The sequence below is a fragment of the Saccopteryx bilineata genome, chromosome 7 (assembly GCF_036850765.1).
Source record: "Saccopteryx bilineata isolate mSacBil1 chromosome 7, mSacBil1_pri_phased_curated, whole genome shotgun sequence".
NCBI lineage: Eukaryota > Metazoa > Chordata > Mammalia > Chiroptera > Emballonuridae > Saccopteryx > Saccopteryx bilineata.
This window is the reverse complement of record NC_089496.1, coordinates 51,440,224-51,464,231: the sequence shown is the minus strand read 5'-3', so window position 1 is coordinate 51,464,231 and position 24,008 is coordinate 51,440,224. Positions and strand designations below refer to the sequence as shown.

The 24,008-nt window shown below is 49.5% G+C and overlaps 1 protein-coding gene across 11 annotated transcripts in view; it reads left to right on the top strand.

The window, feature by feature from the left end:
• ELMO1 (engulfment and cell motility 1) overlaps positions 1–24,008 on the top strand; it is a 485,801-nt gene that overhangs the window by 132,130 nt on the left and 329,663 nt on the right. For 9 of the 11 annotated variants that reach the window (XM_066239171.1, XM_066239176.1, XM_066239180.1 and 6 more), the window contains 2 exons: positions 6,178–6,228; positions 17,097–17,266. In XM_066239171.1, the coding sequence (XP_066095268.1) occupies positions 6,178–6,228; positions 17,097–17,266 (221 nt within the window). Of the gene's footprint in view, positions 1–6,177; positions 6,229–11,352; positions 11,483–17,096; positions 17,267–24,008 lie in introns of those variants that run through there. The other 2 variants (XM_066239182.1, XM_066239181.1) reach the window with 2 other exon arrangements.

The window sequence follows — 24,008 nt, the reverse complement described above, 5'->3', positions numbered from 1 at the left end:
CACTGGGGAAAACACATCTCAGAGGCAACAAGGGAGTATTCTGCGTGAGCTGACGATCAGGCCGGCACAGAGGCCCACATCTCTGAGCGCGCTCTGTGAAGAGACACACAGACATCCTGTCGCCTGAGACGCCCGTGAGTGTCAGGGGCTGGCACCGGCCAGGGGCTGGCGGGCGCGAGGCGGCCCAGAGCGGACTGCGGCTGGCTCTCCCTGTCACTCCTCGTCCCGGCGTGAGCTTCCAGACATTTCTCTGCACAAACGTTCTTTCTGCGGTTTTCCTCCTCTTTATTTTTATATTTGGGGGTGACATTGGTTAATAAAATGATATAGGTTTCTGGTGGACAATTCTATAATCCACCATCCGTATACTGTATGTGTGTTCACACCCCAGGTCACATCTCCTTTTATCACTATTTATCCCCCTCTATCCTCCTCAACCCCCCCCACCCCCTCTCTCTGGTGACCAGCACACTGCTGGCTGTGTCTCTGTGTCTGTAAGGTTCTTTTTCTCTTTCCTGAATCCCTTCGCTTTTTGGTGAGTTGATAGATACGGTTTTCATTTTTGCAGAATTCTCCTCTGCATTGAAGGCAAGAAAATCCCCCCCCCTCTCTTTCTCTCTCCCTCCCTCCCTTCCCTCCTCCCTCCCTCCTCCCTCCCCTCCCCTTCCTCCCCCTCCCTCCCTCCCTCTTTCCTTCCCTCCCCTTCCTCCCCCTCCCTCCCTCCCTCTTTCCTTCCCTCCCCTTCCTCCCCCTCCCTTCCTCCCTCCCTCCTCCCTCCCTCCTCCCCCTCCCTCTCTCCATCCCTCCCTCCCCTCCCCTTCCTCCCCCTCCCTCCCTCCCTCCTCTTCCCTTCCTCCCCCTCCCTCTCTCCCTCCCCTCCCCTTCCTCCCCCTCCCTCCCTCCGTCCCTCCCTCCCCTCCCCTTCCTTCCCCTCACTCCCTCCCTCCTCCTTTCCCTTCCTTCCTCTCCCTCCCTCCATCCCTCCCTCTCCTCCCCTCCCTCCCCTCCCCTTCCTCCCCCTCCCTCTCTCCATCCCTCCCTCCCCTCCCCTTCTTCCCCCTCACTCCCTCCCTCCTCCCTTCCCTTCCTTCCTCTCCCTCCCTCCATCCCTCCCTCTCCTCCCCTCCCTCCCCTCCCCTTCCTCCCCCTCCCTCCCTCCGTCCCTCCCTCCCCTCCCCTTCTTCCCCCTCACTCCCTCCCTCCTCCCTTCCCTTCCTCCCCCTCCCTCCCCCTTCTTTTCCTCATGCTTTCATATGTCACTGAGCAGTGTTCCTTGTGTAGCCTAAGAAAGGAGACTGATTGAGGTAAATTGGTCCTGTCCAAAGCTTCCCCCTCAGTCACCGACGAACATGCCCCGTTGACAAGATGGAGCGGCCAGCATGCTGTGCACGGTGGGCTGGGGGAACCCGCAACGCGGACCTTGGCCATGTCTCGCTGGGCCCGGCAGGAGGTGCAGAACCCGGTTAGAGCTGTATGCAGAGAGATGTATTGCGAGGAGCTGGCGTATGTGATTGGTGGGCCTGGCTGGGCAAAGCCGGAGTCCACAGGGCGGGCTCTGAGGGAGGGTCGGCTGGCACGCCGGGCAAAAGGCTGCCCTTGCTGTCCCCCGCGGGACGTAGGTCCTCTCTGGGGATCCACCGCTGTGCTTTGAAATCCTTTCGGCGTGTGGAGCTATCTCAGATCATCTAAGGTTAACTGATTCTGGGCTTAAATTACATCTGCGAAATATACTCACAAAAATTGGGATATTTCAAAATGAAGGTGAAGCGATAAAAAAAAGAAACACTTGAGCTTTTAAAAAATTAAGAACATCAGAAAAGCAAACAAGTCAAAGAAAGTTGTTCAATTTTGCAAATGAGGTGCAAAGCCAACTTGTATTTCATGGGTGAAAATGTACCATACAAAGGGCTGAAAGTCCCTGAGTGTCTGCATGTTCCCTGATCCCCTCATTTCTGTGAGCCGTGTCCCTTCGCAGCAACACCCAGGTGAGTGTTCAGATGACTCGGGACAGTAGCCGAGTCAAGCTGACGCCTCAAAAGACCATCACGGAACGTAGGGTCAGGATGTATTGAGAACTGGAAGTTTGATGTAGGCTGGCCATTCAAAGCCTGTATGGGTCACGCTACAACAGTCCAGGAATCTTAAAGGGTGAAAATCGTTGATGGTGTTGATTGAGGAGTTTATGAGCATTTCAGGAAGTGTCCATAACGAGCTGTGACACCGTTTGTCAGCACAGAAGATTCCTGGGAGGACAGTCATGCTAAAGAGGACAGGAGGGCTCAGTGGTAGAGCATCAGCCTGGCGTGCAGGAGTCCCGGGTTAGATTCCTGGCCAGGGCACACAGGAGAAGCGCTCATCTGCTTCTCCACCCCTCCCCCTCTCCTTCCTCTCTGTCTCTCTCTTCCCCTCCCGCAGCCAAGGCTCCATTGGAGCAAAGATGGCCTGGGCGCTGGGGATGGCTCCAAGGCCTCTGCCTCAGGTGCTAGAGTGGCTCCGGTCGCAACAGAGCGACGCCCTGGAGGGGCAGAGCATCACCCCCTGCTGGGCAGAGCGTTGCCCCTGGTGGGCGTGCCGGGTGGATCCCGGTCGGGCGCATGCGGGAGTCTGTTTGACTGTCTCCCCGTTTCCAACTTCAGAAAAAAAAAGGAGAGGACAGCAGGGGCACACGGTCCTGCGATCGTAGCCACTAGTGCTTGGATTTTTGGGGTCCAGCTGACTCGGGGGGTGCAGGCAGGGTGGATCCTTTCTTCTCAACTCAGATGTGTGGTACCCCTTTCTAAGGAAGGAGGACACGCCAGTCTTGTTTCTCAAGCATGCGTCTCGCAGTTCTCTTCCTTGCTGACGGACCAGCAGCGCTAAGCACAGACGGGCTACCGCACTGCCAGCTGACCCCTGCAGAGAGGGGACACATTTACAAACAGCATGGGAGCCGGAAGTTCACCCCACTTAACCCTTGCTCCCCCCTCTTTAACGGTACAGGTCAGTCAGCCTTTTCAAGTGCCACGTCTTTCTCTTCTTAGTGTGTCCCCAGCTGTGGGACCCCTCGGGACTTCGCTCTGTCCCCTGAGCGTGCTTCATCCCCGGGATGAGCCGTTTCCTCCTCTCTCCTGGGAAACCGTTGCTCCCACAGAGGGCCTTCCTGAACGTCACCTCCGCCAGAGACCTGTCAGCGGTGTCAGTCCTGCTGTGGTTTGACGCAAACAGTCCTCGAGCCCCTTTCTCCAGAGAACCACTTTCTGTGCTTGGGGCTCAGAAAGTTGGGGGTCAACACTGCAGGAGGCGACAGGGGGTCCTGGGGGCCAGCTGCTTCATTTCACCCCAGTCAGACCCCCACCCAGCACCCCCCATGAGCAGCCCAGGTGCCCCCTGGGAACCGGCATAGCATTTGCAAAAACCAGTGTCACCTCTGTGCTCTCGTGGATGCCGACCCACTGACCCACTCCACTAAGGATGTGTGTAAGGTCAGGGCCTCCCCTCCCCTCCCCCTCTCCCTCCTCCTCCTTCTCTGCCATGGGGTCAGTCCTCCCCTCTCCCTCTGGGCCAGTCACTTTTCCTCTCTTCTGTACCTTTGTTTTCTTATCTTTAAAAGGGGAATCGAGTTATTATGATGGTTAAATCAGCATTAAAAAACAAATAAACAAAAAACACCAAACACCTCACCTCAGTGCCTTTCAACAAATGTCAGTTTATTGCTGTTATTAGGAATGCCTCATCCGCCCTCCAAATTTCTATTAAGGGAGATTATCGCTAAACCCTCTGGCCTCTTCCTCCCCCACCAGGGTCTCTTTCCCTCCTTGACGGATGATTTGGGAAGAAGAAACCCGGCCCCTTTTTCCTCCTGGGAAGGAACCTGCCTTAGGTATCAACCTCAACAGGAATCTAACCCGGGCTTCGCTGAGCTGTCTGTTGGTTCTCACTCCGAGCCTCGTTCTCTGTGACCGCTACTAAATAGGATACGTGTAGTGTTCTCATCTCCTGACTCTACAGTGTGTCTGTAAAGTCATGGTGCACTTTTGACCGGTCACAGGAAAGCAACAAAAGACGATAGAAATGTGAAATCTGCACCAAATAAAAGGAAAACCCTCCCAGTTTCTGTAGGATGATGTGGCAGCATGTGCGCATGCGCAGATGATGACATAACAACGTGTATACAGCGGAGCAGCCCACGGCCATGCCAGTAGAGATGTGGACGGTACAGAGGAAAGTTCAGTGTGTTCTGTGGCTCGCTCAATTCGAATCCGTGACCAAAGTGCAACATGAATATCGGTGCGTTTATAATGAAGCTCCACCACATAGGAATAGCATTACTCAGTGGGATAAGCAATTGAAAGAAACCGGCAGTTTGGTGGAGAAACCCCGTTCTGGTAGGCCATCAGTCAGTGACGAGTCTGTAGAGGCTATACGGAATAGCTACCTAAGGAGCCCTAAAAAATCTGTGCGTGAGCCCACATCGAACTGCACTGAATAGGTATGAAACTGGGAGAGTTTTCCTTTTATTTGGTGCAGATTTCACATTTCTATTGTCTTTTGTTGCTTTCCTGTGACCGCTCAAAAGTACACCATGACTTTAGGACACACTGTATTTCTCAGTTCATTTAGAAACTGAGCAGTAACGAGGTATAGCCCGTGGCCAGGTGCTTATTTCATACTTCCATAATGAATAGGTTGCTTTCTCAATGGGCGGCCCAGGGAGTCTGGCTTGGGATGCTCTCGCCTGGGCTGGAATTACCCAGAAATGGTTTGACCCGGCAGTGCCGGGCTCTCAGGCCTGCCTGTGCTTTGGTACCAGGTGTGTTCAGATTAGGTTTCCTTCCGGACGCGGTATTGGTCTGACGCCCGAGGGAGGGGGCGGACTTTCTGTGCGTTTCTGCGTCTCATCCTGAGGAAATGTCCCACCACCTGGTGCACCTGCTGCGTCCTGAGCACCTCCTCGCTTGCGGCTTGTCTTCAACCCGGCGGGAGAATGAGCCCCCACGCCCTTTGCTCACCTCCTGGCCTTGGTGTTCCTGGCGGGGCTGGGGGGGAGGGCTGTGGAAGTGTGACCCCCTCCCCAATCCCCTGAGGTCCCCTTGCGAAAGCGGAGTATATGGTGCCTACATGCTCTGGTGGCAGAAAGTACAACTGCTGGTGAAAATCGAGTTCCTGCACCAAAGATTCTGCTGAGGGCTTCCGAACACTCACCTCGTCTCTACTCACCCGGTGTAGACAAGGGTGACTTGGGATCCGCTCCGCTCTGCTCTTTGTTCTTAACTTGAAGGCAGCATGCAGCTGGAGCTACTTAATAAATGACCAGACACCAAGCTCTTTAATAACCTTAAAAAAAAACCCACCAGTCTAATTGACACATAATCCACCCTCCCCAGAACTGACCTTTTTAAAGTGTTCAATGCGGTGGGGTTTTGTATATTCATAGATCTGTGAAACCATCACCATGATCGATTGTAGGATATTTTCACCCACTTGGAAAAGAAACCTTGTACCTGTTAGGGCTAGGTCTCCATTTCCCCTCCTGCCCCGCCCCCGTCCCCTCCCCGCCACCAAGCTGCGCTCCGTCCCTGTGGATTTGCCTGTCTGCACATTTCGCAATAATGGAATCATGCAGCACGCAGCCTTTGTGTCCAGATTCTCTCAGCGTGTCGATTTTAAGGTGCCTCCTGTTGTAGTGTGTATCAAGCCTTCTCCCCTTTTATGGCCGAGGACTATTCCACTGAATGCATTGAATGGGTCTACCACATTCTGTATCCATTCCTCAGTTCATGGACCTTCAGCAGACTGCTTCCACTTTGGGGCTGTTATGAATTTGTGTACAGCCGTTGTGTGGACATATGTTTTCAATTGTCCTGAATATATGTTAGTAGAATTACTAAGCTATGGTTCCTTAAAAACCTTTCAAAATGACTTTTTTTTTTTTGCTATTCTTAGGTCCCATATTTCCATTCTCTGGATATATATTCATTTCCTCTGTGCCAAGTGCTGTCTGTGACTTGATATAAAGTTAGCACATCTGGGGCCCAGTTTAAAGCTCTTTGCAGAAATAATTAAAAACTATTCAAGTGAGGAGACACTGAATCATAGGAACGCTTATTATGGTCTCCACTAGATGATACTCGCCTTTATTCTCTCCCTCATCAAACTTTCTATCTGAAGATTTACAAAGATTTTTATTTTCTTTTTCAGAATCGCTACGAAATAAAAAATGGCACTATCCTCCGGTTAACCACATCTCCAGTAAGTGGCTCTGAGCCTCTGGCTGTCCGGTAAACGCTTTGCTCTCCCGTTCGTCTGCGTGTGACTGTGAATATTGATTTTTGAAGGTATCTTGTGGTGGCACACACCGGATTTCTGGAACGCCCTCCCGTGCAGACTCTGGGTAATCGGGAATGCCCCGTTCCAGATGAGGAAACCTTGGTTCCAGGTCCAGGGCAAATAATGGGACTTGAGGGTTTCGTTGGCCAGTCATCCCAACAATTCTTAGATTACGGGTGGGATAACTCAGCCGATACTGATTGCTTTTTCTCCACGGGCCCCCAAGCCCACCTCATGCCATCTGAGCAAATCCACACAACAAACAAAGCAAACGGAACGGAGGACAGCCTATTACTTCATTCAGAGACTGTACGTGTGTGTGCGTGTGCGTGTGTGTGCGTGAGTGTGCGTGTGTGTGTGTGTGTGTGTGTGTGTAAGAGAGAGAGTTTAAGCACTTCCTAGTTTGGCCAGTTACTGTAACAGTTCATAAAAATGTAGTTTTAAGAAATATTTGCACTGACACTGTTTCTTGGACCGCTGATTATAGGTAAAACACTTTACAAAGTCTTCCCAATAAAAGGCTGCTGAACAGAACGCCACAGTGTATTTAGACTCCTGACAGCTTATCTTTCTCATTCTCCCTTGCTTGCAGATACCTTAGGTAGTGCCATTAGCATATTTTAAAGTATCTTTTTTTCACAGCGCCTCATGTTGCTTTCCTAAAAAACACTGTGCACAAAATACACCAAGTGTTACTATTTTCTCTCCGCATATGTGATGAAAGCTGTGTCTAACTCTCATTTTCAGTTTCTACTGGAGCCATGTGGTAGGGCTAAAAATAAGTTTAAAGATTGGGGAAAGCATCTGGCTAAAATTAAGTTGTGGGTACTGTAACTACCACACACTCTTCTTGTTGAGAATTATATTAGAGGGGTTTAAAAACTCCTAAACATCCTGCCCAATCACATCTTGAACCTAAACACAGTGATGAGCTCAGCGGAGCGCGTGGCTCGCGTTTGCTGGGCTGCCTTCCGGTGCCTCCTCTCCCTCTTAATGGTAATTATACTCTCTGCTCATTTTTCAGTGGCTACATGATGAGCTGAGACATTTTTGTCTGATTTAGCATTGATTTTCTTTCTTTAGTCAGCGAGAATTCATGTTAATTTGACCTTTGGAGAGCGTGGTCTCTCTCGGGTTCTACAGTTCCTGTTTATCCTGCTGTAACTACTCATTGGCTTGCTGGGCAGAGAGAGTACATTTCTTTTTTGGGTTTTTTTTTCCATCTAAGATGTAGAAAGGCTCAGGTTTTTGTTTTTGTTTTTAATTTTTTAAATCTAGGCCCTCTCTAAGCTGATAAAGAAGTCAGTTTTCTTTTTTATTGCCCTGTGTTGATGAACAAAATTCTCACAGTGCTAAGCCACGACTTGAGAGAAGGCTAGGTGTTTGGTAGAGGGACATTATTATTATTATTATTATTTTGTATTTTTCCGAAGCTGGAAACGGGGAGGCAGTCAGACAGACTCCTGCATGCGCCCGACCGGGATCCACCTGGCATGCCCACCAGGGGGCGATGCTCTGCCCATCTAGGGTGTTGCTCTGTTGCGACCAGAGCCATTCTAGCGCCTGAGGCAGAGGCCACAGAGCCATCCTCAGCACCCGGGCCAACCTTGCTCCAGTGGAGCCTTGGCTGTGGGAGGGGAAGAGAGAGACAGAGAGGAAGGAGAGGGGGAGGGGTGGAGAAGCAGATGGGCGCTTCTCCTGTGTGCCCTGGCTGGGAATCGGACTCGAGACTCCCGCATGCCAGGCCGACGCTCTACCACTGAGCCAACCGGCCAGGGCCTAGAGGGACATTATTGAGCAGTGACCTTCACAATCCCAGCAGGGTGAGGGACAGATGGGAAAACCCATGCGCAAAGCGGTATTATAAGACAGGGACCGCCTATAGAAGACGGGTTCCCATTTTCTGAAGAACAGTGGTCCCCAAACTGGAATCATTGGGAGGCACTTTAAAAATGCTGATGTCCGGGCCTTCCCGGGAAGCTGAATTATGATATCAAGGAATGAATGGGGTCCCGGAATCTGCATTTCAACCCAGAACTTTCTGCTGTGGCTACAGCCACATTTTTTAGAATTGGGAATTACTGTGTAAGCAACATATTTTGGGGTTGATTTGTTTTTTTTTGTAAACTTCACTTGTTGCCGGGAGATAATTTTTTATTATTTCGTGGCTAACTGGAAAGTGTGGCCCAACATATGCTAACTCTTTCCCTTTTTACATAGACACTAAAAATATGTCTTAAAAAAAATAACTGTCTCTAACAACTTCGCTAGGAAGTGTTAAGAGCGTCATAAAGAAAGCAGCACTTGGTGTTTTACTAGCTTCTCCAGTCCCTTTGTCTACTTCGGCTGAACTGTCTCTGCCGCCAGACAAGAATGCACACACACCCGCACGCATCACACGCATGCACACGCAGACGCACACGCATGTTTCAGCTAACAACGTGCCGCTGTGCCAAGTTTTACCTCCACTCTGTCAAAGGTGATGTTTTGGTTGATTTTTGTTGATGAATTTGTTTTCGGTATTCTTCTATCTTACAACAACCCTTTCTGGGTTGTTCCTAGCTAAATAGAGGATTAATCAAAGAAGATCTTGAAACAAACCAACAAATAAAACCTGCATTGTTGTTCTTACAGAAGCCTTTGTGCTTGGCTGAGGGTCCTGCTCCACAAGGCACACTTTGGACAGTAACTCGAGTGGCCATCTCAAACACGTGTGTCTCTCAGGTGTCATATCGTTACGCATCCCCCAGTATCATGCAAATACAGCCATGGGCATGCCCAGGAGACGTGTGCAAATGTGTGTGTGTGTGTGTTTGCACAGCCAGGGTCCGGGGAGTGAGCAATAGTGCAGCTGGTCAGAGTGACTTCCTCCCCACCATGGGCGGAACAGCTACGGGACGGGACTGTGACTGAGGTCACACGTCGCCTGACGCGCCCTGTAAACAAATTCTGTTCTATGAGAAGAGGCTTGGGGTGGCCAGACCATTGGTTTCACTTTCCCGAAATTTTGCTTGAAAAATATTCTTACGATGGATCTGTTGGCAGCCTTGTGGTGTAAAAACCCTCTCTATGTGCGACACTAAATCCAGAAGCTGTAGAGCAAAAAGATGGATACATTTGACAACCAAAACATAAAAGCTACCGAAGCTTTCAGTTTGGAAAGAAGTCCAAAAAGAAAGCCAAAAAACAGCAAATGAGAAACAATTGGCATTATGCAGGATAAGGAGAGGGTTAATTCCTCAATGTACCGGAATTATAAATAAATAGGAAAACTCCCCCCCAAAAACAGATGGCCAAAATGTATAAGCACAAATCATATATATATATATATATATATATATATATATATATATATTTTTTTTTTTTTTCTATATATCTGTCTTTCTCTATCTCTGTCAATCTTTATGGCTGTATATCTATTGATCCTGGTAGGCAGAGCCAGGATAAATATAAGTTATATAAATATAAATATAAAAATAAATATAAAAAGACATGTATAGGTCTGTGACCATAGATGTATATAGGTATAGATGTATAGATAAGTATATAGATATATAAATATACATGAAAGAAGAAACTTAATCTCTCTATCTCTCTCTTTAAAAATTTTTATTTCTTGATTTGAGAGAGAGGAAGAGGGAGAGAGAGAGAGACAGAAACATTGATCTGTTTCTGTATGTACCCTGACGGGGTATCGAACCGGCAGCCTTTGCCTACTGGGACTATGTCGTAACCAATTGAGCAATCCGGCCAGGGCAACCTCTCTCTTAAAGGGATGAAGATCTGCACTCCCCGATAATCAAGGTGTGAGGCAAGATGCTGAGGTGTGGAGAGTATGAATGGGAACCGCCTCTTGGGAGGGCAATTGTAGCTGTGTCTTCCCAAGTTTAAAATATGGGTGTCTTTGTCGTGACAGCATTACTGCTGGGAATTTATCCAACGGATGGATTCATAAGAACACACCCCCCCCCACATCCACACCCCCACATCCACACAGGCTGGGTGCATCACTGTTTTTAGTAATCACAACTGGAAACCTGGTCACCGTCAGTGGGCACCAACCAGCTCAGTGCATTCGGTCACATCCCTGGGACAGAGCAGTGTGCACGGGGAACGAGACGTGGCCTTGGGGACGTCCCTGAGTGATAGTATTGAGTACAGAAGCAGGTTGCAGAGCCTTCTGCGTGCAGAGATCCTGGTCAGGTACATGGGCAGGAGGTGTTTATATGCTGAACAGAGGATAACAGTCGTTTTCAAGAGACAACTGCGCTATTGTTAACATTGGTTTAACTTGATTTCTATTTTACAGCTTCTGGTAGTACTTATACATTTTTATACCATGCGCTGGTATTGTTTTTTAATTAAATAAATAGATGCACAACTATTATAAGGTCACTCCAGTATGTAAGAGGTGAATCATAATGTTCTATGCTAAAAAAAAAATTTTAGTATTCCAAACTGTTAGATGTTTAAAGAGCCCTTTTATGTGTGACCTGAGTGCTTCCTGCTCGTTATTTTGACCGAGTGGACATCGTCAAATAAAACTGCTCGTCAGACACCTGCTCTCGCTTGGTCAGCGGTACGCATAATCCTCCCTTTCTGCTCTGTCTTGTTCGGGGACTGGCTATCAGAAGCATCCAGGCCAAAGGCCTGTCACATGGATTTTGGGGAGCTCATTACTCTGGCAGAAAGAAAAATGATGTTATCTCGGTCACTCTGTGGAGTTTATCAGAGATTGTCAGAGGTTATCAGAGATTCCTAACAAAAATAAGACCATTAACAGTTTTAAAGCCAATTTTCCTCTACCGACTTGAGGAACTGCAAAAGGCTTGAAAAATGTCTCAAGTTCTGTTTCTGGCCATTGTCCTAATGGAGGGAGGAGCAGCCCAGAGAGACGTCCTGGCAGGGCGGTGACCAGGTCACTCCGGCTGCAGCCCAAGAACAGGTCGCCGGGGTGGCCAGGGGCGGGGACGGCTGGGCTGCCTGTGGTCCGGGGGTGGGGCGCTCCCTGAGGGAGGGTGGGCAGGATGTTCCCGGGGCAGGGTAAAGAGAGGTGCCGGGTCCTGGCCCAGAAGGCTGGGGAAGGGAAAAATGAAGGATTTAAGATGCCTGTTCTGTGTCCGGGAGGACGTGTCGACCAGGCAGTCAGGTGTGTGTTTTGGGAAGCTATCGCCAGGTACGTGACAGGGACAGCCACGGGCGGGGTGAGGTCACCGGAGGGTTGTAGCACCCCGGGCACACTGGCAGGTTTAGCGGAGGAGCCGGCCAAGAAGCCACGAGAAAGGAGTGTGTCAGAGGGGGTAGGAGGTAGGGGTGCTGAAGGCTGCCCAGACCAAAGGAAGAGTCCACCAGGGCAGGGACCCCTGGCCCTGCCCCCGGAGCTGCGGATAGCATCCTGGAGGGCATCCTGGAGGCGCCCTCAGTGTAGGGGTGAGCAGGGAAGCCTCGTCCCACCCGCTCTTCCCTCCAAAACATTCCCTGAGCAGGGCAGCAGGGCTGGAGGGGAATTGGGTCAACGGATGCTCGCACATTTTTGTTTGTTTTTTGGAGACAGGACCTACTAGAGTTTTCTGCAGCTGGGCATGGTCTGTAGAGGGAGAATGCGCTGGCACAGAAGGAAGGGGGGCAGTGTAGAAGGAGGGTATCTGGGAAGGCGAGAGGGGCAGGGGTCCAGAGCAGCAGGAAGGGCTGACCTCTGCAGGAAGCAGGAAGCAGGAAGCGGTACCAGGAAGATGCAGCGCGGGAGCACAGAGGGGTCGGGCTGCACTCTCAGACGTGGGGAGATGGACCTCCAGGCTGATGGCTTAGATTTCCTTAATAAAATGTGAGGCAAGGCCCTGGCCGGTTAGCTCAGTGGTAGAGCGTCGGCCTGGCGTGCAGGAGTCCCGGGTTTGATTCCCGGCCAGGGCACATAGGAGAGGCACCCATCTGCTTCTCCACCCCTCCCCCTCTCCTTCCTCTCTGTCTCTCTCTTCCCCTCCCGCAGCCAAGGCTCCATTGGAGCAAAGATGGCCCGGGTGCTGGGGATGGCTCCTTGGCCTCTGCCTCAGGCGCTAGAGTGGCTCTGGTTGCAGCAGAGCAACGCCCCAGATGGGCAGAGCATCACCCCCTGGTGGGCGTGCCGGGTGGATCCCGGTCGAGCGCATGTGGGAGTCTGTCTGACTGCCTCCCCTTTTCCAGCTTTGGAAAAAAAAAAAATGTGAGGCAAGATCTCCCCTGCCCCCGCCCGCACTGGTGTCCGGAAGCGGGGAGTTTAAGGAGAGAAGGAAAGGCGTGAGGGAGTCATCTGCAAGGACAGCGCAGACATTCCGGGGGAGTGAAGTCGGGCTGCTGGGCAATGCTGGGTGCATATTCGAAAATGTCCGCGGAACCTGAGCACCTAAGAACTTTTCACATGACTTCTTAATTGGTGTCGTGGGCCTGGAGCCATCCTGGAAGTTTCTTGAGGATAATTTCAATCAGGACCTTCAAGAACACTGGGAAGGGGGAGGGGGACTTCTGGGCAGCAGTCGGAATGGCTCGGGATGAAACTTGTGTTCTGTCCTCAGAACAATACCAGAAAATAACTTGCATTCTGACATTATCGCCCACACGACTGCCAGACCCTTTTTCGTTTGTGCTGACTCCTTGAAAACTCAGAACTAAGGCTATTTTTTTTTTCAACAATGTCTATTCCCCACCCACCCCCAAATGTAAAAGTATTGCAGCATCATGGAAAATTCAGAAAGCAAAGCTTGCTGCGAAGAGAATTATGCAGTCTGTTAGAATTTCATAAATCACCACGGGTCCTGTCTCGGTCTGATTCCCTTTGGTCATTTTGGTGCAAATATATGTACATGTGTGTGCATCTTTATTCATTTATTTATTTGTTCATTCAGTGGGATGGTCTGGAGCTCCCAGTCGATGCCAGGCGCTGTTCTAGGGACTGGGAATGAAGTGGGAGGGCTCACGTCTGACACATTCCTTCTGCCCTGGGAGTTTGCATTCCAGATGCGCACTTGTGCACACACACCTCTGCCCACAAACAATAACAGGCATTGAATTCCGGCCTTTCTCCTCATAACTCGTCCTGAGGATGTGCCCACACTATTGTATCATCTCTGAAAGTTTCATTTTTAATTCTCACCTGGTAGTTCATCCTATGACCACATCTTGAGTTATTTAACCATTGAGCGACTGTGGGACATTGTGGCTTCTCGTGTTTGAACGCCCATGCTATTTTAAGGGCCCTGGAGGTGCCACACATCTGTCCGTGGTACTTAAATGCATCCTTTCAGTCAGGTCGGGGGAGGGGGGGAGGTCCGTTAGCAGCCACTGCTTCTGCAGCCCTTCATGCCCCCCACTCCGCCTTCCTCTCTCCCCCTCCCCGGCCAGCCGCAGACAGGCTGGTCCTCTTTCTGTCCCTCCGAACATGCCAGCTGCTTCCTGTCACTCCTCGTCTGCACTCACCCTTCCTGTAGCCCAGAAATCTGCTCACTGGGTGTCGACTCTAAAGGTCAAAACAAACAAGCAAACAAACAAAAACAACCCTGAGATAGACTCACGGGGGCAGGACAGACGGACGGTGGCCAGACAGGAGGGACGTTAGGGGTGAAGGAATGAAGATGTCCAAGCCGGTAGTGACTGGTCACGGGAGTGCCAAGGGCAGCACGGGGGATATCGTCACCGACATTGTGGTAACGGTGATGGCGCCCGGTGGGGAGGGGGTGAGACTTACCGGGGGGCACCACTTGGTAAGTTATATAATAAATGTCTAACCACTACGCTGGACACCTGAATGAATACAAAATAATATTGAATGTCAACTGTAATTGGAAAAACAACAACAGCAACTGGTAAAAAATATACATAAGAACAAAATCTTGCCACTAAAAAAAAAAGGAAAGGAAGAAAGAAATCCAACTCCCCCCCACCCCCACCCCCATGTGGCTGGCTTCTTCTTGTCCATCAGACCTTTACATAAATGTCACTTCCTTGGGCTGCTTCTCCCTGAAAACTGCCCTGCCTTAAAAAGCCACCAGATGTTCTCTGTCATAGTCCCCAATTTTAGGCTTTGCTGTAAAACTCATCAATGTTTACCTTCTTATCGTTAAGTTGCTTTATTACTCACCCCCCACCCCCACCCCACCGCCATTCCCAGGATGTCTGCCCCAGGAGGGACATAACCCGGGCTGCCTGGTTTGCGGCTGCGCCCCGAATGCACAGAACCCTGCCTGTCTCGGGGTACGCCTCCCACGAGGATATGTTGAATCCGTGAGTGCGGATTCTGTCTTTCATTGTGAAGGGGCAGCCTTGGAAATGGGAAGCTGCAAAGACGTGTCTGCATACAGTCCGGGTAAAATTCTGGGCAGCGTAATCTTTGGCAACCACCGAAGCTGAAAAAAGTCACATTTTTTCCTTACCAACACCCAATATTTTAATACAGCTTTTATTCCCACGTTTATTTTTACAAGAAGAGTTTCACGTCCACCTTACTTAGACATTAGAGAAGGTAAGAGGAAAGCATGACTGATTCCAACTAGAGAAATGCTGCCTTCACAGTGTCCCAGAAGTCGGATGTAATATTTTGATTCGGGCTCACAGGCAGGATTGACATTGATTTCGCATCTTTTTTTTTTTTTTTTTTTTTTTTTTCCCCCGCAAGTCTCTGTGATGAGGGTTCCTGCCCACCTGAGAAGCAGTCTGTGACTCTGTGGGTTGGAGGGAACTTTGAACGTGATCTCACCACAGTGCCTCAGTGTGCCGACGGGGAAAACGGGGCCAGGGGAGGTTGAGAGGGGTTCACTGAGGCGCCGTCGCTAATCAGTAGTGGAGCTGGACGTAGCCCGGGTCCTCACTCCTCTTTCAGGGAGCTTTTCACCGCCGCCCACCTACCTGCCTTGACACAGTCCCCCCGTCTCTTGAATGCTGTGCCCCCTCCTGGCGCCTCAAAACCAAAAGGAAAACTCACCCAACAGCAAACACTGAGGGAACTCACATTTTTTCTGAAACATGTCCCTTCGATTGAGGCACCGGGAAAGGACTAAGGTTTGGCTTCAAGGAGAAAAACACCACGACTTACCTCACTGAGCCTAACACCCTCTGGGACCATCCACGCTGTTGCAAAGGGCAAACTGTCCTTCTTTTTCACGGCTGAGTAATATTCCACTGTGTAAGTGTACCAGAACTTCATTATCCACTTGTCTATTGATGGGCGCTTACGTTACTTCCATATCTCGGCTCTTGTAAACATCACTGCCGTGAACAAAGGTGTGCAGTTATCTTTTCAAATTCGCGTTTTTAATTTCTTCAGCCTTCCTGCTTGGAGTAAAAGGTAGTTTTCTGGGAAGTCAAAGTGAGTCACTCGGGTTAATAGTATATGTTAATGTAATGCTGTCTATCCATCTGAGAATTTTAGAGAAGAGCATATCCTGGAATGATTTAAAAAGTTAAACTGATTCTCACTCGGCTCTCTTCTCCCCCTTTTAACAATATGGGACTAAGGGTCTGAGCAGTTAGCCAGACAACTGGGGATCAGTGAACGACTGGGGAGGGTTCTCTTTCTCCTCCTCCTTCCGTTCTAATTTCTGATGCAACATGTCAGGGGTTAGGACACATGGAAGACCACTGTATATCTCTGACCATGTGACAGGAGCATGATGGGTTTTGCCTGTCTTGGTCCCTACAGAACTGCACTGGTTTTTTCTGCTGAATCCCCTTCTATCCTCAGGAGACCATCCGAGCGGAGGGGGAGCTGGGCCTGTGGTTGTGGAGACTGTGGGGGTAGATGTCCCTCTGCTCTCGGGACCTGTGGGGGCTCCCTCTCTGCACTGAGCAATCTTCATTCTGTTACCGTCCACATGGGGCCCCTCAGAGGCTTCTAGTCAGTTTCTGTTCACAGGAAGATACCTCACTGTTGGGCTCAAACACCCCATTGCCCTCTGTCTCTGAAATCTCATGTAGTTTCAAAGGAGATAGCCAGCATCTAAGAAGAAGGCTGTGGGCGTAGCGGGGCGGGGCGGGGCGGGGCCGCCCTTGCAGTTTTGAGTTAAATAATGATGACTACCAATGTTGGGTTATTTCTATTAAGCAAAAATAAATAAATAAATAAATAAATAAATAAATAAATAAAACCAGGCAAGAAAATCCAATGCCTTCCATAGCAGGCTTATTTCTAGGTGAAGCTACTAATTATTTATGTATAAATGTACGCAGTAAGTAGCAAATGTATGGGAAACACATGTTGTGGAGAAGTGAAAATTACAGGCACCCTTTGTGTGGTGCTGGAAGGTTGTCAGTAGCCCAGAGAGACTTGTCCAGGTGTCTAATGATGCCCTTGAACATGGTGTGTAGGCTTTTATCACTCAGAGTATCGACTGGACTGGCAGACACTCTGTATATACATTTGTGTCACTGCTTAACGAAGCAAGAGCGCCTCTGGTCCCCTGTCGACGATAGTTTCACGTGAAAAGCAAACGTTCTCCCCACTTGGTTTGCCCTTTCCTCATGGCCACACCTGCTCCTGCTCCTCTGGGAGGTGGAAACGTGAGTCCTGTCTAAAGACGGCACCTGACTCCTCCCCGTGGTGAAACCGTCCGCCGGGACCTGCACGCGGAGTCGCTGCGGTTGGAGACTCGCCCTTGGCAGGTCTGGCTGATGCCGATAGTTCCGTGGTTTTTTGGCCTGTGTGTCTTTTGTTTCTCGACGAACGAAACATTAATTTTGTTGCAGCTGCTGCTGCTGCTGTTGTTGCGGTTTCCTCTGTGAACACGCTTCCCTCTGTTTTCGCCCCCCCCCCCCACCCCCCTCAGGCTCAGAACGCCCAGCAGCTCCATGAACGGATCCAGTCGTCCAGCATGGACTCCAAGCTGGAGGCCCTGAAGGACCTGGCCAGCCTCTCCCGGGACATCACCTTTGCCCAGGAGTTCATCAACCTGGACGGCATCTCGCTCCTCACCCAGATGGTGGAAAGCGGCACCGAGTAAGCGCCTCTGGGCCGGACTTCCGGTCTGTCCTGCTCTTTCTAGCACTCCCGGTGTTGGGCGCCTTTCTTACGGTGCAATTTCCAGTTTCAAAGACCAGAAGTTGAGGAGGCTCCGGGGAAAGGAAGGCTTTTAGGACCCTATCTGGCTGCAGGTTTGTCCTTCAAGCGTCACCGTGTCATCTAACCACCAGTGAGCAGGTGTCTGAGACAAGCCTGGGTGGGTGGCCTAGGGAGGAGCCATCACAGTCAGGTGAGTGGGTTCTGAATTCCGAAATTAAGGAATTCCATGGGATAGCCGAGAATTTCAGATTTATGAGGGAAAATATGAGGTCATTATCTCAAAGGGCCTTTCCAGCACTAAAATAATAATTCTACAAACTACAAAGCCTTTACCTCCCTCGCCTATCCCCCTCACCCCAAATTTCTTCTCCTTGACTCAGTTTTTTTTTTTTAAAAAAAAATGAGAATAACTCCTAACAGACTCAGAGTCTTAAATCAGGTCAAAAATAGCATCCCTGAAGTAAGTTTTTTTTTTTTTATTAGTATTTGAATGATAAACAACATGACCTTAATTATTTAAAATGAAGTGCAACAAACATTTATTTATTACCGACTATATGCAAAAGATGCAAGGTTGGGAAAATTTTAAAAGATGTGAGACTTGCTATCCAAATATATATATATATATATATATATATATATATATATATATATATGGGTGCAGAAGTCAATGGAGTATCGTTCCTTCGGAGTCTAGAGGTTGCACCAGCCACTTCCCGGAACCTTCCAGAAGGGGGTGTCAGCCAATGGACCTCGAAGGAGTTCGAGTCCATCACGAGCAAGTAAGGGGCGGGCATCTCGACCTAGGGGCTCACCTTCTCAGGGAAGGCTTGGATTCTCGGGTGAGATTCAGGAATGTAAGAAGCCAGATTGGTGTAACGCCTACCCATGCGGACAGAGACCTCCCCGGACCACGGAATGCCAGGGTGGGGACCGCAGGAAACTGCTCATTGTCATATGGCCCGTGCCACTGCCATAGACTGTTGGAGCCATTGGGTTATGCTAACTTAATAATGGGTAGAGTTGGGCGCATATTTATTCGGAAAGGGTAAATGTCACTGCGAATGGGGGCTGAATCCTGGGTCACTTACATCTCTTCCCAGTACCTGGCGATCGAGAGACGGGCTGATGACTGCATGTTGGCGCTGTCTTGGCCCATCCGCCCGCCCTCCCTCCCTTCCTTCCTCTCTTCCTTCCTGCCTCCTCCTACACTGACTATTATTTAACCTCTGCAGTTGGCACCAGTGGAAGATATTTTTTTTACTTTCTTATTCAGAGAGAGGATGTTTTATAGCAACAAGAACATCTCGCATATAAGAATGTTCTATAGAATTAGGAGTTGGTGGTGGTGGGGGGGATCTTACCTCATAGACACGTACAGACAATATCTAACCGTGAAATTAATGAATCCAGGAGGACTGGCAGGCAGGCTGGAGTTGCCCGGGAAGGGTCCGTGGTAGGCAGGTCTCATTTAGTGTTTTGAATGGTCAACTAAAACACCGCTCGGGAAATTTTTTTGGCCAAGCCTCAGCTTGGGAGTGGGCAGGGAACCTCGAATTCTGGGGGTTACCCGGATCTGAAGCGGTTGCTATAATCGGGAGTTGGAGCTGGAAACGGCTGGAGGGAGTCTGATGAGTGAGGGGATCCCAGTGGCCTGACCCAGGCGGAGGAGACGGGGGTCCTGTCCGCGCTGGGAGCTCCAGGCTGAAGTGCGGGGTTGGTGGGGTTGGGATGCCTTCTTCCTTGTTCCCGTGAGCCGTGCCCTGTGAGCTGTGGTGACAGACACCTTCACCGGTCATTGTGGATGGCTTCCTGGGACCGCCCCACGGGGTTGGCCCCGCCCCATGCCCACCACTGCTTCTGGCCCGACCTGGAGCCCTGCTGCTCTGCCTCTGTCACCTTTACACCGGGTCTGATCACAAGGTCCATCTGTCCCCACGTTTATTGATTTATTAGATGTCCCGGCCACTGATGTATCGGAAGCACCGTACCAGAGCCAGCTGGGAAGGAACCTGGTTGTATTTGGTGCTTCTGCCACAGAGACCTACGGGCTTCGGCTCTCCGGTGTTCGGAATAATACTGTATCCCTGCTTCCGGATTTCCTGGCGTTGCAATCGTAATTCCAGTGACAACGGTAGATGGACTGAGGGCCGAGGGCCCTGTGGACATGCTCCCCAGAGAAAGGGCTGGGGCAGAGCTCTGGGTCCTCCTGAGGCTGCCGTTGTATATTTTGACATTGAGGGAAAAAAAATGCATGCTAGGAGATTTCATTTTTCATTTCTCATCGTGTTAATTCTCTAGGGCCGCAGACTGGGGGCCTACACAACAGGCATTTAACTTCTCCCCGGTCTGGAGGCTGGAGTCACAATGCCGGAGGGTTGATTTCTTCTGCAGTCTCCCTCCTGGATTGGTGGGTGGCTGCCTTCCCCCCGGTGTCCTCACATGGTCCCTCCTCTGTGTGCCTGGGTCCTGGCATGTGACCAAACCTCCTCTTGGTAGAAGGACACCAGTCAGGTTGGGTTAGGAGAGCCCCAAATGACTCATCTTAACCTTATCACCTTCTTTAAAGGCGCTGTCTCCAAATAGGGTACCACTCTGGAGTCCTGGGGGTCACCATATGGATTCTGGGGAAGGACCATAATTGAATCCATAACACTCATCAAAGGGACAGTCCCACTTTTGCTCAAAAAAAAAAAAAAAAGAATAAAAACCGATACTATGTATTTATCTTTCAACATTATTACTTTTTTATTGCCTGTGCCACACTGTCTGACTGTATTTATCACTCATCCGGAGTGGCCCAAAGAATCACACAGCCTGAAGGCTGAGGACCACACGAGAGAACGTCAATACTGAGTGACTTTATGCGAACCACGGTAATTGGATTCCTTTTTTTTTTTTTAAAAAAAAAGCATATTATACTCAGTGTGATATTTAACTACAATATTTATCGTTCTTAAGCCATCCCCGTTCGGTACCTAGAGCCAGGCTTTAGGTCAACAGGACTGAAGCCCGGATCTGAAGTGAGTTCTGTTTGTCCCTTGCCCCTTCCCTCACACGGTGTGCCTGGGAGGGACTGCTATCTCTCTCTCTGTCACCTTCCTGGCCCTCCTGGTCATTCTGCGTAAGTTCAAAGTCATGCACAGCCTCCTGCCTCTCTTCTGCAGGGTCCTCCCACTCAGCCTAAGAGGCTGCTCATTTGAAATTCAGCTGTGTTTTTAAAAAAAATTTTCCCCCCAGATCTTTTTTACTCAGATGATAAAAAAGAAAAGAGAAAGGCATTTTTCTTATAAGGAAATCTGGCTTCTCCATTAAAACTTAAAGCAAGACCTTAATTAATTAAGAGGAAACCTTTGGAGTAGAAACCACACAGATTAAATAGATCCTGCCATTCGGAAGGCATTTCGCCGGGACCCTGGGCAGGCATCCAGCTGGGGACGGCAGAGGTTTCTAAACAGGACCTGTGGAAATTTTAGGACACGCTGGAGAAATGTGGTTGGAATTTTTCTTCCAACTTTGAGCTCTAATGAGATTCAGAGATTAACTCGCCTGCTGGTCCTTACCCAGGGCTGAGTTTTCAAAGGTCTCTCTCTCTCTAGCTGGTAGCAGGAGGGGCTAGGGGGCAAAATTAGCCACCAAGGGGCCACGGGACAGTGCCACTTGGGCAGAGCACTGCATCAAAACCTGAATGTCGTTTCTCCATCCTTGTGGGATTAGGAAATTCCATTCCTAGTTCCAGCTTGAAATGTAAGCTTGGGAGCAAGTCATGTTGTAGGTGATCATGTGGCCCCCACCTGAGTGAGGAAATGGTGTCAGGGAGGGAATGTTTAGGAATGGGCAGTGTTTAAAAAGAAAGAATAAAGATGGGCATGAAAAGATTTCTCAGATGTGATCTATTTTATTGGAAAGAAGAAAAACTTGGAACTGCAGCTCTGACTCGCACGCAGTGAGTGACACTTGGCTTTTCTTTGGGCTCTAACGAAACGGTGCGTTCTCTGCCCTCTGCTCGCACGGACCGTCGGATGGCTCACCCCGGGTCCGGGCTTGTTAATTAAACAGTCTCAGAGCAGGAGGAGCACATCCAAGAGAGAAAGGGCAGCATCTCTGCCATTTCCTTCCCACTTGGCAGGGGGACAGGGAAGTGACGCCACTGGAACATGAGTAAGCTGGTGGCCACCACCCTGAGCAGAGAGAGACGTCGAGAGTGGAAAAAAAACAAAACACATTAAATTTGTGTTTACAGGCCCTGGCCGGTTGGCTCAGCAGTAGAGCGTCGGCCTGGCGTGCGGGGGACCCGGGTTCGATTCCCGGCCAGGGCACATAGGAAAAGCGCCCATTTGCTTCTCCACACCCTCCCCCTTCCTCTCTGTCTCTCTCTTCCCCTCCCGCAGCCAAGGCTCCATTGGAGCAAAGATGGCCCGGGCACTGGGGATGGCTCCTTGGCCTCTGCCCCAGGTGCTAGAGTGGCTCTGGTCGCGGCAGAGCGATGCCCCGGAGGGGCAGAGCATCGCCCCCTGGTGGGCAGAGCATCGCCCCTGGTGGGCGTGCCGGGTGGATCCTGGTCGGGCGCATGAGGGAGTCTGTCTGACTGTCTCTCCCCGTTTCCGGCTTCAGAAAAATACAAAAAATAAATAAAAATAAATAAATAAAAATTTTGTGTTTACAAAAACTCAGTTTTTTAAAATTAGCTTTTTGTCCTGAATAAAAGAATTATATATATATATATATTTTTTAAAATAAATAAATTTAGGCCTGATCGGTGGTGGCGCAGTGGATAAAGCATCAACTTGAAACATTGAGGTCGCTGGTTTGAAACCCGAGCCTTGCCCGGTAAAGGCACGTATGGGAGTTGATGCTTCCTCTCCTCTCCACTTCTCTCTCTCTCTCTCTCCCTCTCCCCCCCCCCCGCCACCCTGCTTCTCTAAAATAAATAATTTTTTAAAATAAATAAATAAATAAAAATATACATAAGCAGAAGCAGGAAAATAAGAATTTATGTCCAATCCACCTGTCCCCAGACAAGCCTTTTTTTTTTTTTTTTCTTTTCCAAGTGAGATGATGGGAGGCACAGCGACACCTGCATGTGCCCCAACCAGGATCCACCCGGCAACCCCCGTCTGGGGCCAATGCTCAGCCCATCTGGAACCATGCTCACAAGTGAGCTATTTTTAGTGCCTGAGGCAGAGGCTCCACAGAGCCATCCTCAGTGTCCAGGGCCGATGTGCTCAAAGCAGTCAAGTGGGAGGAGAAGAGAGAGAGAAAGAGAGACAGGAGGGAGGGGTGGAGAAGCAGATGGTCGCTTCTCCCTTGTGTCCTGACTGGGAATCAAACCTGGAGCATCCACACACTAGGCTGATGCTCTACCACTGAGCCAGTTGGCCAGGGCATACAAACATTTTAACCATGTGGTGTCTATACTTTCCATATATTCCTTTGCATGCACATACCCATGCACAGGCTTTGCAGAAGTACTCTTGTAGCCTGCACACTCTTTGTAGCCTGCTTTTTATATCTGACAGTATTTTCATGTATCTAAATATTATTCCCCTCGTCATGTTTATTGTCTGTGTATTATTCCATTTTTAAAGCTTTGTCAAGGCTCAGGTGATACAAAGTATAACATGATAATGGGAAGGAAGGCTCAGTGTCCTGAACCCTTTCCCTGCTGTCGAACATTTACTTTGTTCTCAGTTTTTTCTCCATGACCGTGACTGTTTTCCAATCAGCTTTTCATGTAGCAAAGTCATTGTGAAAAGTTAAATTATTCTGTCGGATCAGTATCCCTGATTCAGAGACTATACACATTTTAAAGCCGTTTTAAAATAAGAACCTCCCCAGAGCTTGCTGCTGAAATGTCCTGATTTTATACCAGACCATGCAGAGATAGAGAGTGTCCTAGCTTTTCTAAGAAAAATAGCAATGAGATAGCTGACCTCTCCCTAACCTGGGGAGGTTACAAGTACTTTTTATTTGCTCGGTTGAAGTCATTGCTCCCAAATTTGGCCATAACAGGAACAGTGAAAAGTGTCCGTCAGTTATTTTTTGGCATAAGTAAAGCCCCTAACTCATTGGTCTTAAAAACAAGCAGTATTAATGGTATACATTTTTAGTTCCCTCCTCACACTGTCATATCCATGACACAGAAGAGAACATGACAGTGAATATGTCTAGTTATGTGTGCTCGTGTTTATAAAAATTGTCGGCACTGTTCATTCACACAAGAACCATTTCATATTAAACTTTCAGTCTTCACGTCATTTTCTCCTCGGCCGAATCACAGCCATGGCCATTTCTTGCAGGAGAAAGTTGCGGCATGACTTGAACTAAGCACCCAGAATGGTGTCTGGGCTTTGAGGTTGCCCGGCACCCACACTTGAGAGTGGATCTGTAGGTTTTATTCATTTACCAAAGTGGATATTATGTGAGTGCTGACTATTCCTGACACTGGCGTAGACACATGGGGCGGAGGGGTTGGAAGGGGTCACAGAGTGGCAGGTGACAGTTTCAGACTTGGTCGGGTCGGACATTCTTTGAAATTTGTCTTTACGCACAGGGTCATTCCTTTTTTGAAAGTCACTCGGTTACTACTCTCCACGGACACGGGGTTGTCTGGTCTAACTCATGCTTATGCTTCTGAGAATCTGGCGTGGCTTATGAAGCTGGGCTGTTCTGGAAGGCC